This window comes from Drosophila virilis, chromosome 2 (assembly GCF_030788295.1).
Source record: "Drosophila virilis strain 15010-1051.87 chromosome 2, Dvir_AGI_RSII-ME, whole genome shotgun sequence".
NCBI lineage: Eukaryota > Metazoa > Arthropoda > Insecta > Diptera > Drosophilidae > Drosophila > Drosophila virilis.
Genome location: NC_091544.1, coordinates 33775263 through 33789866, shown reverse-complemented (window position 1 = coordinate 33789866; position 14604 = coordinate 33775263). Strand labels below are relative to the sequence as shown.

The 14604-nt window shown below is 39.7% G+C and overlaps 1 protein-coding gene and 1 non-coding gene across 5 annotated transcripts; one reads left to right on the top strand and one right to left on the bottom strand.

Annotated features, from left to right (window-relative positions):
- The first annotated feature begins 1468 nt into the window (after positions 1–1468).
- Positions 1469–14439, top strand: kkv (hyaluronan synthase-like protein kkv). 4 transcript variants are annotated; one of them, XM_032433963.2, is made up of 11 exons: positions 1469–1618; positions 7060–7246; positions 7623–7866; positions 7922–9151; positions 9208–9478; positions 10147–12077; positions 12441–12617; positions 13337–13537; positions 13603–13968; positions 14028–14129; positions 14195–14439. In XM_032433963.2, exons 2-11 carry the CDS (start codon positions 7125–7127, stop codon positions 14351–14353), a joined length of 4803 nt encoding a protein of 1600 aa, XP_032289854.1. In that variant the 5' UTR covers positions 1469–1618; positions 7060–7124; the 3' UTR covers positions 14354–14439. The 4 variants fall into 4 exon arrangements, with proteins under 4 accessions (XP_032289854.1, XP_015026236.1, XP_032289855.1 ...); XM_015170750.3 differs by lacking the exon at positions 12441–12617 and adding an exon at positions 12161–12337; XM_015170749.3 differs by lacking the exon at positions 12441–12617 and adding an exon at positions 12161–12337 and having other exon boundaries at positions 1483–1618; positions 7066–7246.
- TRNAR-UCG (transfer RNA arginine (anticodon UCG)) lies at positions 5056–5128 on the bottom strand. Its single transcript has one exon. It is a non-coding gene; the product is annotated as a tRNA-Arg (tRNA).
- Positions 14440–14604: the final 165 nt, after the last annotated feature.

Sequence of the window (14604 nt, the reverse complement as noted above, 5' to 3'; positions counted from 1 at the left end):
ACTAAAGAACCAGATCACATAGGTAATTCGATTACATTTTATCGTTCACTGTCACTGTATATTTATAATGCATTCGCTTAACATCTAAATAATACAATTATACTGGTACTAATGGGAAACAGCCATTTTTCTAGGAAATTGTTATGTATCATGAATTAAACTTTTAAATACAATTCGATTAAAATTCAATTGTAGCTTAATTTGAAGCTAACAGCTGGCTTTTTAATAAAGTTAATTAACGAGCCGTAACAATCCGAATGTAATGTGACCGAATTTTCTCATGATTTCCAATCGATATTAATCGAATGTATTTAAACGTATTTTAAAAAGTTTGTCAGCTCTCCGCTATAAGTTGGAAGCTTTTGGGCGTTAGAAAGAAGAAATAAAATCGAAATGGAATTGTTTTTTTTAATATATTATATTTTTTAATATATTATCCTCCCCCATTAGAGACGATATTTCCTCAATTGTTTTCTTTATTATTCCTTATTAATCTATTTTAAAACAAATAATTTATTAAACAGGCGCTGGTCATTCGCTTTACGTTAGCAGGCTCCAACAGCTGGCTTTTCCTATTGCATCGCTTGATTATCTGCTTCCCATGAGGAGAGGTAGCATTTACCAATAAAACAGAGATTAATAAGAGACTGAATTTGTTGCCGTCAAAGAGAGAAACAAGCAATGTTGAGCTTATTCTCGAAAATGCTCGACTATTAGATGCTCCTTACCCAATTCTGAATTACGTTACCAGAAAATACTTCAGTACATGTCATCGCAAAGAGAGCTAATTTTACTACTTATAAACTTAAGTCGTATTACTTGAATTTATGGATATCATAAAGAAAGTGCCTGGTCCATCATATATAGGTTTTATTATTGGCATGACAATCGCAGAGAATGGCGAACGTCGCTAAAAAATAAAATAAAAAACTACGGTGTAGCGGATGCGATATTAATTAAGTAAAATAAACTTGATAATACATATATTCTATAAAAGATACTACAATATACATTTTTTGATAATTGATCCTCAGTCAACATTCGGATAATAAATATATATTATTTGCGTTCGGATATATTTTGCCAATAACATTGGTTTGCACAGCTTCATCATTCTCTTTCACATTGTCTTAATTGGTAAAGGGTACAAGAAAACGAAACCAGATGACCTCGACAAAGTTGTCGCAAAAAACATGTATTTGTGCAGCAAACAACAAACCTTATATTCACTGGATAGAAAGAATTATGTTTACAACCTAGCTAGCAAAAGAGATAAACAAAAAGTGAAAATAAGAGAGTAAAAACTTCTTAAAGTGTGCCATACATTGCCATTACAACGACAACAGCCAACTGAACCGAAGAGCAAAGCAAGCTAACAAGAAAAACTCAACAATCCACCACGCTCATTTTTGACTTCCAGTTGCAAACGGCTTCAGCTAAAGAAGTAGCAATCAGAGTCATGCCCAGAGCCACAGTTGCGTCCACTTCCAATAAGCACAAACGAAAGACTTCAATTTAGTTTGGCGAAGACAACGAACTCGAAAAGAGCTTTGCGCGGATAAAAGAAAAGGCTGAAAGCAAATATCACGTCGACGTCTGGGGCTCGCTCTCATAAACGGTACGTGCGCGCATGCGTATACGTATGCATGTACATGTACATGCATACATATGCAAACATGTATTTGTGTATGGTTGGCTAAAAGTTTAATGCAACAGCTACAACAAAAACAACACAACTCGGGCAACGGTTAAGTAAAAGAAATAACGAATAATACGAAAGAAATTAAATGATAAATACATTTTGTATTTCAAATGTTTTGAGCCACGCAGACGATTCGAGAAAAATAAAAATACATATATGTGTGTGTAAAAATTTATTTATTAAGAGTGTACAGAAATCCTAGCAGAGTACAGAAAAGTGTAATGTACATATGTATGCAAAGGTCAAAAGTGTATATGTTAAGTGAAAACAAAGAAAAAGTGCTTTGAAATTGTTAAGAGCAGTCTACTCTGAAGAAGCTCTTAACTTTCATAACAGCATTCACTTCTGCTGATTTACTGTAGTTACCGCGAAGCTAATATCATTTCTCTTGGTCTTTTTATTTTGTAGTCATTCGCAGTGGCATCAAACGGGACATTTTTATATGTGAAAGTTATGCGCCAGACAAATACAAAGCACAATCTCATTCTCGTTTATTCAGTAGTCTCTTTCTGTTTAGCTAAGATTTATTTTTCTTTCACTTCTTTTTTTTTTGCTGACTAACGGGTTTTGTTTAAGACTCTGGCAACACTTTTGCTTTTTATAAGCTGCAGACAAAATAAAAACGAGCTATTTTGCGATTTAAATTCGGTATGATTTTGCGTTGTGTACCAAAACCCGTTTCGTAAAAATATAAAGAGAGACACAAACACACCTTTAAAACAAGTTGTTCTATAAATTATAAACCTTAATTAGCAGAGCATTACTAAAAAACATTTAACTATATAGATGGAGTAGCTGTTGCTGGCATCAACGGTTAAAATTCACTAAATCAAATCCTTACTAAAAGTATCCAGGGCGTTCATCTAATTGGCATTTTTAATCTGTGCCAGTCAATTTTCGCATAATTTTAAAGGCCGAACCGCCTACATGCAAGCCAAGAAACCAAGACGATGTTTTTTTCTTTGTGGAGATATACAAGCAGTGAGTCGGCCTCTCTCTCTCTCTCTCTCGCTCTCCATATATTTTTTTTGGCTCTCTTCTCTACTGTTTGTCTTTCTTATTTAAATTTTAGACAACGTCTCTCTTGCGCTCAGCTAAAATGTCTCCGCAAATATTCAATGTTTATTGCTCAAATCGGACAGATTTGGACTGATAACTGTTTTTGATTTTTTTTACGTAAAGTTGAAAAGGCGAAAACCGTTCATATGCAAAGGAGCTATCCAATAATCAAAATATAATTTATCTCTTTAATGTTAATTGGTAATGGGTGAAGCCCAAAGCTTAACACCAGATAAAAATTAAGTTACGCATAGCGTAAAAACCACTTTTTTGGTTATGAGTAAACTTTGTGAATCATGGTGCATAATTAAAGTACATATGCATATTGTATGGAGAGTCCTTAGTTATGGGCAAAAAAGGCATTCAGTACGGATGGAATTCAGTGGAAGGCGTACGAGCCGTTCAAATTTTGTGAGTCAGAGTTGGTTGAGGTCTTGAATTTATTTATGTGTATCTGCATAACAGTATTATGATGGCAGATAATAAGTGACTGGAACTTGACTCAATGAGTTGGCGAAGCAAAAACTCTTAATTGACAGGTCTTGAAAGGAAATTGAGGTTTGTTGAACTGCATGGGGAATTCAAGAATTGCACTAGCTCTGCTTATATGTAAAAACCATATGTTAAGCGCAAATACCTGAAACCGATATACCTGAACTATTCTCCATTTAGTTCAGAATTACTTTAAAACAATTGTATAATCCGGTTTAGTCCATATTACCTTCCTATGTCACTATTCTGACAGCATTTGTTGCTACTTTTATCTTTTATGTTTGGGCATGTTTTTCGCATACGTTTCAAGTCGCTCACTGTTCCTGTGGTACTCTATTAAAAACTGGTTGGTTAGCAACGCTTATAATACAAGTTGGACTCAGTTGTCGGACTGCCGGACAGCCGGACAGCTTGGCGTGGCCGGTTTGGACACGTTTGGTTCGATTGGTTCGATTTTGTTTCCGTTGTTAAATGTAGCAATCAATTTCAACCAGCAGCCAGCAACAGTTGCAACCACTGAGTTGTTGTTGGCATGACGGCAATGCTGTTGCTGTTGGGTCTCGGCTTGTAGTATCTTATTCATAGATTGTTTTTATTATAACATTTTTTAGACTTTCACTTTTTCTTGCCATTGTATTTGCTGGACTGTGCGGCATTTAAGTCGTTGCTTGAATCGCAATGCACAACTCAACAGTTTGAAATACATATATATTGCTCAAATGTTTATTATGAATATTGTGTTCAGAGCCATAATGAATTAGGCATTAGCCATTACCGTTCACTTGGATAATTTGATCACTAGCGCCCACAGCACTAGGAGATATGATATTTATAAAAAAAAATAATTCTTTAGTCTATTCAGGCCAGTGCTGTCCACGAAAATACTTACGCCTGCAACTATGGCATTGCTAAGGGTAAATTGTATCTTTTGAATGACCAGTTTCTTGTTGTTAGCCAGCCCAAGGCCTACTGGAGTTGCTTTTCTCTTACTTGAGACTGTAAAACCGGTCGCTTATCGGAGATATCTAACTTTAGTGCTGGCTGCGTCTAGTCTGAATTGTGGTATTTAATCCTTTGCTGGTCGACTTTTCTAGCTGTAGACACATTCATACACTTTTCATAGTGTTGGCATGAATGCATAATAAGTTTTCAACGGAAAATCTCTTTGTTTAGTTCACATTTGGTATGACCAGCACGTTTTGTGTTTTTATTTACTTTTTCGTCGGTTGGAACTAGGGATTTACTAGACTTACTACGTGAACTGTTTAATGACCAATGTGTCAAGTCAGTTCAATCAACTTAAACTTCTTTCCTCTGAAAAGAAAGGGCGCGCTAGGGCGGGACCTTGGCAAATTTTGGTGAGTGTAATTTCGCATTCAAATTAAATATCCAAGTGCATGTAACATGTAGCACTTTTAGTACAATAATTGCCAAGAGTAACGTCGGGTTATATCCGTTGGTATGTATTTAAAAATTCGAGCTTATGCAAAAATCACATTCACTGTGAAACAGTCTTTAATATAAACACATCACTATAAACGGAAAAGAAGCAGAGAGCGCAGGAGACATAGAGCAGGACAACGAAAAATGAATCATATGTAAGAGGAAAAAATGGATATATAGCGCCTAGTGCAGGGAGTATGAGGAGAGTTTAAATATACCCAACAAAAATTTTATGTATACTAACTTAATTAAATATTGTGATTAAAAAAATTAAGTTGGGTAGGTCTGCATTTTCTAAAAATAAAAATATACACTTACGAGCGAATAAAAAAAATTGAAAAGAAACATAAAAAAAAAAACGACCGTGACAGGACTCGAACCTGCAATCTTCGGATTCGAAGTCCGACGCCTTATCCATTAGGCCACACGGTCCCGTTGTAAAGCGGCGTTTGTTGCGGCCTTATAAATAGCAAATGAGGCACGCAGCAAAACCATAATCAGTCTAAAGCATCCTAACACATACAATGACTATCCACCCTTACCCTTAACATTGCAATGAGGGTTGCTGTGACTACAGCAGCTGCGACTATTGTTGGGGGTTGCAATCATATGACTATAAAGTTGATGACCCCATGTCGACGTCTTCTGCGCAGGCGCCAGGTGGCCAACAGCATCTTTGGCTTTTCTATAAGCAACGGCCTATTTCCTATTATTGAATTATTGTATTATATAATTAAATTCAGTTTATGCCTGGGAAATATAACCGCTCCATTTAATTAACCGAACTTCCCGGCTAGCCAACAGATTGCAAATTGTGGATTATTACTAGTCTACATACCTTTGCTTTAATCTACCTTATAGAAATCTTAAAAATAAATCTTTGTTTTTTAATCTGTCCAGACTCAAAATTGTACAACCGAATTATAATACCGGGTCCATGAGAGCACAACATAACCAAAACAATGCCCAAGCAAAAGAAGTCTAAAATTCCAAATACCATCCAGGATATGTTAAAACTTCAAAATCGCAAATTTGTTTTCGACTTGCTTCCGTTGACGCAACTGGTTGAAATTAAGCCGTCAAATGTAGCCAAGGGTAGTCACATGGCCGCGAAAGATAGGAGTAGGGACAAACAGATCAAGCAATCAACTAGGGCTCAAATGATCGAGTTCTTTGAAACATACAAGACCAACAATGAGTTACTTAACTTTATATTGAAACCAAGCCCCAAGAATCGATCGCCACCGTCAGTTCTGAAGCCGACGCCAGTAAATCAAAAGTCTGGGAGTTCTTTTAAAACCAAAACTAATCAAGGACCACATATTGAGCATTCACTGCCACCGCCCAAATCTACTAAGGCGTTCATAACAAGTCGGCGAGATTCAGAAGGCTCCAAGGCACAAAATACTCGCAGACCGATTCCCTTGAATGTCGCAAGCAATCCTTGCAGTTCATTCAGTAATCTTAGAACCCAAAAGGTTTCTGCACCTGCTGTTGCCACCAAAGTCAAACTCCAAGCCACATTAACTGGCATTGTACATGGTCATTATAGAGGAACCCTGCCAAGTGCTTCTTCCTATTGCTTTTACGATGTACGCGGCGAAGAATCCTCCGAGGCGTTTTACGACATCGAGAGTTCAAGTCGGAGATTTTAAGGAATGCTGGCTTTGTTCCGATCAACAGTTTTAACTAGTGCTTTAGGAAGTTTTATTTTGTTTTTTTATCAAAACTGCAAAGTAAATTGTCAAAAAAACATTAAATTTAAGGGTTCATAAGTTGCCGATGCACAGCCTAATCCTTGTTAGAATTTCAACTTGCGATCGCTTGGTCATCAGCATCTATTTAATTTTTTTATATCGTGCTTCGCTTCCCCACGGCTAACAGAAATCCGATACGGTGCTGCTAAAATGTAGCACAAGGCCTTCGAGAAGAACAATGTATGAGTAGGTATTTGTACATGCAACAACATACGTGCTCGTAATTACCATAAATTCAAATTGGCAAACGCTTTAGTTCCGTGCAAAGTGGAACAGCTGAGGCACATCCGATACACATGCCCGGCTCAGGCACATGCGTCTTGCCCACAGATCATGCTCGATTTCTTTATTTTACTTAATATGTCCATTTGATTTAAAGTAATCTTGGACAAAAGACACAGTAATTGGCGGTTCTCTTTCCCCTTTGTTTAGTAAGTTATTTTAGATGATCATGACTCACGTATATGCCAGACCTGCCCTTCAGGCTCGATGGACCGGTTGGAAGTCCTTGAAAGCCTATACATGTACAATAGCTTGCTTTTACAGAATTGCGATAAATTCGCGTGCATTATAACTGGACTCAATTAATTTTCACTTCCACTTCAGCAACAGTTTGACTTCAAGATTGAGCACTTCCAAACAGCAGGGCTCGGTCGCAATAACCGTGGGAGATGTCTGCGGTGCGGCATCGCCCGATGGCTCCGCCAGCCACTGGGGAGCATGGCGATAGCGATGACAACAACTTCACCGACGACGAGAGCTCACCATTGACACACGATATTTATGGAGGCAGGTAAGTCTTACAATGCTGCAAATAGTTGGAGGGTTTCTCGGGAGCAGCCAGAAATGTGAAGGTCGAAATATTATTATTTGATGTTGCAATAACAAACCGGAACAAAAGCGATCCATACAAACAACATTAATTGCCGTTCCCACATCTATAGCGGTCCGCCTTCTCTCAAATCTTGAGCAGCCGCTGCTCAACAATTTCTTTCAATGAAATGTGTAGCCATTCCAATGACAATTACTCTCAGCAATTGAAAACTGGAAGTTACGCCTTTTCTTAACCCTCAAACTGAACTTTCAAAAAATATGACGATAATACAACTTTTCCAGCCATCAGCTTCATTGATTTCCGGCTTCTAATTATTTTAAAATCTGCTTTCTAGCCAACGCACAATACAGGAAACCAAAGGCTGGGATGTATTTCGTGATCCTCCAATTAAAATTGAGACCGGCTCAACGGCAAACCAAGAGTGTCTCGAGCTAACTATTAAGATTTTAAAAATCTTCGCCTACATATTCACCTTTATCATAGTCTTAACCGGTGGCGTTATAGCCAAAGGAACAGTTCTGTTTATGACCTCGCAGGTGCGGAAGGATCGCAAGATTGAATACTGCAATAAGGATTTGGTAAGGCAAACGTGATTCTGTCACTTAATCAATACAAATGCCAATTTCTACACAGGGCCGCGATAAAACCTTCGTTGTGCGATTACCTGAGGAGGAGCGTATTGCCTGGATATGGGCGCTAGTGATTGCATATTCCCTTCCCGAGATCGGTTCGCTGATTCGATCGGTGCGAATTTGCTTTTTCAAAACTTTCAAGGTACCGAAAACAGGACACTTTTTGTTCGTCTGGATGATGGAGAGCTTTAGCGCACTGGGCACAGCGTTGTTGATGTTTGTCGTGCTGCCGCAGATTGATGCTATACAAGGCGCAATGTTAACCAACTGCCTCTGCGTGATACCTGGCATTTTTGGACTGCTTTCGCGAACCTCCAAGGAGGGTAAACGCTTCATTAAAGTCATCATCGATCTGGCTGCAATTGCAGCGCAGGTCACCGGCCTGGTTATCTGGCCCCTACTGGAGAACCGGCGCGAACTCTGGGTTATACCGGTGGCCTGCGTAATGATCTCATGTGGCTGGTGGGAGAATTACGTCTCTGCGCAGTCACCGCTTGGCATCGTACGTGCCCTGGGACGCATCAAGGAGGAGATGCATAACACGCGTTACTTTTGTCATATGTTCCTTTCAATATGGAAGATTTTGCTTTTCTTCTGTGTCACTTTGCTCATATATTGGGCAAACGGCGAGGAGCCCAGTAATCTGTTCAGCCTCTACGGCGATGCATTTGGGCCTCATAAGATAATTGTCTATGAGCTACCGGCCGGTTTAGGTGGAGTGCTACCCGACACCTTAGAGTCAGCCAACATAGATACGGTAGATGTGGATGCCGCCTACAACACGGTGGTATATGTTCTGCTCCTGCAGATCTTTGGAGCCTATTTATGCTACATATTCGGAAAGTTTGCTTGCAAGATTCTTATACAGGGTTTCAGCTATGCCTTCCCTGTGAGCCTTACCGTTCCAATTGCTGTATCATTCCTGATTGCAGCGTGTGGCATACGTATTGATGATCCTTGCTTTTTCCACGATACTATACCGGACTATCTGTTCTTTACCAGTCCGTCCAACTTTAGATTTAATAATTTTGTCACTGAGCAAATGGCGTGGGCCTGGATATTGTGGCTTCTCAGCCAAACGTGGATTGCCCTACACATTTGGACGCCCAAGTGCGAGAGATTAGCAACAACCGAAAAACTCTTCGTGAGACCCATGTACTCGGCTTTGCTAATCGATCAGTCCATGGCATTAAATAGAAGGCGCGATGACCAAGCGGATGTCAAAACTGAGGTAACTTGAGATTAATTTAAATTTGTCCCCGATTTTATATGCCATACTAATTACAGGATCTGTCGGACATTGAAAAGGAAAAGGGTGATGAGTACTATGAGACTATTTCAGTACATACCGATCGCTCCTCGGCGCCGAACAAGCCCTCGATTAAATCTTCAGATAATATAACTCGTATTTACACATGCGCCACTATGTGGCATGAAACCAAAGATGAAATGATCGAGTTCTTGAAAAGTATTATGCGAATGGACGAGGATCAGTGCGCTCGACGTGTAGCCCAAAAGTATTTGCGAGTGCTGGATCCAGACTATTATGAGTTTGAGAGTAAGTTATCTTATTGTTATACCCTTGTAGAGGGTATTATAATTTTGTCGTGAAATATGTAACCCATAGAAAGAGACATCTCCGACCCCATAAAGAATATATATATTCTTGAACAGTATCAACAGTCGAGTCGATATAGCCATGTCTGTCTGTCTGTTTCTATGCAAACTAGTCTCTCAGTTTTTAAGCTATCTTTATGAAACTTTGCAAAAGTCCCTCTTTTTGTTGCACACAGCACATATGTGAAAACCAGCTGGATCGGACCACTATATCATATAGCTGCCATACAAACGATCGGTCGAAAATTTAGTTGTTGTGTGAATAAATATTTTGTTTGTCAAGATATCTTGACCAACCTTGGCATTTATTAGTTTGACTATGCTTCTCATATATATGCAAAATCCCATTAAGATCGGAGCACTATTTCATATAGCCGCAATAGGAACGATCGTTCGAAAATTAAGTTGTGTAAAAAAACATTTTTGTTCATCAAGATATCTTGACCAAACTCGGCCATATTAATTTTCCCTGTGCAAAGCACTATGAGCATTATGAAAAGGCTGGGTCTGCAAGTTTATTAAATCTTCGGCGTGGCGAAGATAGCCTTTCTTTCTCGTACTTTAATATCAATGATACCTTCCTTCTTACAATTAATAATACTCTTACAGCTCACATTTTTTTCGATGATGCTTTTGAGATTTCGGATCATAGTGACGATGATATTCAATGCAATCGTTTTGTAAAGCTGTTGATTGGTACCATGGATGAAGCCGCCTCTGAGATCCATCAGACAACAATTCGATTGCGACCACCCAAAAAATATCCAACACCCTATGGCGGCCGATTAGTATGGACCCTACCTGGCAAAACAAAGTTCATTGCACATCTTAAAGATAAGGATCGGATACGTCATCGAAAGCGGTGGTCGCAAGTTATGTACATGTACTATTTGCTTGGTCATCGGCTAATGGAGCTACCAATCTCGGTTGATCGCAAGGACGCCATTGCGGAAAACACTTATCTGCTCACCCTTGATGGTGATATTGATTTCAAGCCGAATGCTGTCACCCTGTTGGTCGATTTAATGAAGAAAAACCGAAATCTAGGCGCTGCATGCGGACGTATTCATCCCGTGGGATCTGGACCCATGGTGTGGTATCAGCTATTTGAATACGCGATCGGTCATTGGCTGCAAAAGGCAACTGAGCACATGATTGGATGTGTGCTCTGTTCTCCCGGCTGCTTTTCACTGTTCCGTGGCAAGGCACTGATGGATGATAATGTGATGAAAAAGTATACAACTAAACCAACAGAAGCACGTCACTATGTACAGTATGATCAGGGCGAGGATCGCTGGCTGTGTACCTTATTGCTGCAGCGTGGATATCGTGTGGAGTACTCAGCTGCGTCGGACGCCTACACCCATTGTCCAGAGGGCTTTAACGAGTTCTACAATCAGCGTCGTCGCTGGGTGCCTTCCACTATAGCAAACATCATGGATCTTCTTGGCGATGCGAAACGCACAATTAAGATAAATGATAACATTTCATTGCTGTACGTTTTCTACCAGATGATGTTGATGGGTGGCACCATTTTGGGACCTGGAACGATCTTTCTTATGTTAGTGGGTGCCTTTGTCGCCGCCTTCCGAATTGATAACTGGACGTCCTTCCATTACAACATTGTACCTATTCTGGCCTTTATGGTCATTTGTTTCACGTGCAAGTCCAATATTCAACTCTTTGTAGCCCAGGTACTATCCACTTGCTATGCCCTCATTATGATGGCTGTCATAGTGGGCACAGCACTGCAGTTGGGAGAGGACGGAATAGGTTCGCCCTCGGCCATCTTTTTGATATCAATGGTGGGCTCATTCTTCATAGCCGCATGTTTGCATCCGCAAGAATTTTGGTGTATAACATGCGGCTTAATATATTTATTATCAATACCATCCATGTATCTGCTCCTTATTCTTTACTCTATCATCAATTTGAACGTCGTCTCCTGGGGCACTCGGGAGGTTGTCGCCAAAAAGACCAAAAAGGAATTGGAGGCGGAAAAGAAAGCCGCTGAGGAAGCCAAGAAGCGAGTAAAACAAAAAAGCATGTTAGGCTTCCTACAAAGTGGCATAGGCGATAATGATGATGAGGAGGGATCCATTGAGTTTTCGTTAGCTGGTCTATTCCGTTGCGTTTTTTGCACCCACGGAAAAACGTCAGACGAGAAGCAGCAGCTGACCAGCATTGCCGAGTCCCTGGATACAATCAAAACACGCATTGACACCATCGAGAGCGCTGTGGATCCACATGGTCATCATGCTTCCCGTCATAATAGACGTCGCACGACGTCTAGTGGCTCCAAGGATCATCATTTGCTTACGTCGGTAGCTGAAAAATCGGGTGACGAATCCGATGAGTCGGATTCAGATACCTCGGCAGAACCCAAGCAAGAACGTGATTTTTTGACAAACCCCTATTGGATCGAGGATCCTGATGTCCGCAAGGGTGAGGTGGACTTTTTATCAAGTTCGGAAATTCAATTCTGGAAGGACCTCATCGATCAGTACCTATACCCCATTGATAATGATCCTGTGGAACAGGTAAGACTAAATAAGTTATGATAGGATTAATAGGGTCAACTATGTTTTATGCTACCTACCACCTGCCGATAAAATACTTTTAGGCACGTATAGCTAAAGACCTCAAAGAGTTGCGCGACTCGTCGGTGTTCGCGTTTTTTATGATCAATGCCCTGTTCGTGTTGATCGTGTTCCTGCTGCAATTGAATAAGGACAACATTCACGTCAAATGGCCTTTTGGCGTGCGCACCAATATCACCTATGACGAGTCCACCCAGGAGGTAATTGAGTCTTTCGCAAACACCACTAACATTTTTCTTTTTTTTTTCTCTCTATTTCTCTCATATAACTGTGTGAATCCGAATGATCGGTCGCCAAACTCAGGCCCGCATAGCCTCCGATCTGATTGAGCTGCGCAATAAGTCGGTCTTTGCGTTTTTTATGGCCAACGCCTTATTCGTATTGATTGTCTTCTTATTGCAATTGAATAAGGATAAACTGCATATTATATGGCCGTTGGGCGTCAAAACGAATATTACGTATATCGAAGAGACATCTGAGGTTTATAATTCTATACAATTAAAATCAAACTTTAACTTATGTTTCTACTACCAAAACCCGTTTTGTTCTGTGTCGTTCAGTATGTGTAACTTATCTTATACCTATTCAAGGGACCTCTAACTTCCTTCTGTTCTCTTTCTTTCTCCTACACTATATGTTTAATGTGCTCCTTACATACGTCACGTTACATATATACTTACCCAACAGATGTTTCTAATTTTTTATATATGTGTGTACCTATATTTTTATATGTTTATAAGGCATTCCTATGTTTTTTCCTATTTATTGATACCCATCCTAATGGTTGTGGCATATCACCAATAAAAAATATATCATATCAACGCAGAAACAACAACAATAGCAACAACACATTGCCATCAAATCTGATTCTAACAGTTAACCCTCAACACGGTAAACTGTACGACCTATGCCATAATTTCAACAACAAGATATACTATATATAATAAACCCCTAGATGTATATATACAATAATATACATGCTGGAGCCATGCATGGCATTCACATAACACACTTATATGGTATCACACACATAAACATAGCACTATCACCGACCAATTGTTACAATGTTCTGCCATTTACCCGAACGTAAACATAAAATCAAATTTGAAGAACTCTTCATTTGTTAATTTGTTACTAACAAAAAATGATGTATAGTTAAATTTTTTTGTAATACGGTTTCTTGCTACACTTTCGCACAGGTGCACATCTCCAAGGAGTATCTACAGCTAGAACCGATTGGTCTGGTTTTTGTGTTCTTTTTTGCCTTAATTTTGGTTATACAATTTACGGCCATGCTGTTCCATCGATTTGGCACACTTTCGCACATCTTGGCCTCTACGGAGTTGAATTTCTGCAAAAAGAAATCAGAGGATCTAACACAAGATCAACTTATAGACAAGGTGCCCAAAAAAAAACAAACAAATATGTTATCTGTTAATTGTACTGACCGATGTATTCCCCCTAGCACGCTGTGGAGATTGTTAAGAATCTGCAACGCTTACAAGGCATTGATGGGGACTATGATAATGACTCGGGCTCGGGGCCCGATCGCATAGCACGCCGCAAAACCATACAAAATTTAGAAAAAGCACGGCAGCCGCGACGTCAAATCGGCACCTTGGATGTCGCCTTTAAGAAACGGTTTCTTAAACTAACAGCTGATGCAGAGAACAATCCAGCCACACCAATACTGACACGTCGACTGACCATGCGAGCTGAGACCATACGAGCTCTGGAGGTCAGGAAGAACTCCGTAATGGCAGAACGACGCAAATCGGCTATGCAAACCCTGGGTGCCAAAAATGAGTACGGTATATCCGCAGTGCCACCGGTAAGGATTACCACGAATTCAACATAACATTTTAAACAATATGATTTTTTACGTAATAGCTCAATAACAATGGGGCCTTGCCCAATCAGCGTAGCGGCCGCGTGTCCAATGCAGGCATTAGCATCAAGGATGTGTTCAATGTGAATGGTGGACCAGCTGAGGTGAGTAACAGACAGAATGCATATTGATGATAGATCAGCATTTTAATACTTTAACATTGTATCAGCAAATTTATGGTTCCAACGGCGGTGGTACCATAAATCAAGGCTACGAGCATGTCATCGATGAAGATGGCGACGGTAACTCCCTACGTTTGACGACTCGGAATCCGCATCAAGTGTCTTGGGGTCAAAATGTAAACGGCAATAATACGGGGCGTTTGTAAACTACTCATGATCATAAAACTCTTAAATCTTTCTAGTTTAGTGTAAAGCGAGCAATTCACAAAAAAAAAATTGAGTTTATAGTCAATACATGTATTGGTTACTTGTATATATAATGGACATTGCAGGAGCCTTGTCAATGCACAACGAATATTTGCTAAGCTAATCACACTGCCAGTGTTTTCGAATAGTGTATTGTAAACCCAGTGGGCAACAACATTCATATCATATATATATATATATATATACTATA

What these genes read in the sequence shown, in the direction of transcription:
- kkv (XM_032433963.2), top strand. Translation starts at nt 7,125, where the DNA reads ATGTCTGCGGTGCGGCATCGCCCGATGGCTCCGCCAGCCACTGGGGAG. An exon ending in AGACTATTATGAGTTTGAGA is followed by an intron (nt 9,479 to 10,146) that starts GTAAGTTATCTT and finishes ATACTCTTACAG; the next exon opens with CTCACATTTTTTTCGATGAT. An exon ending in ATATCGAAGAGACATCTGAG is followed by an intron (nt 12,618 to 13,336) that starts GTTTATAATTCT and finishes ACTTTCGCACAG; the next exon opens with GTGCACATCTCCAAGGAGTA.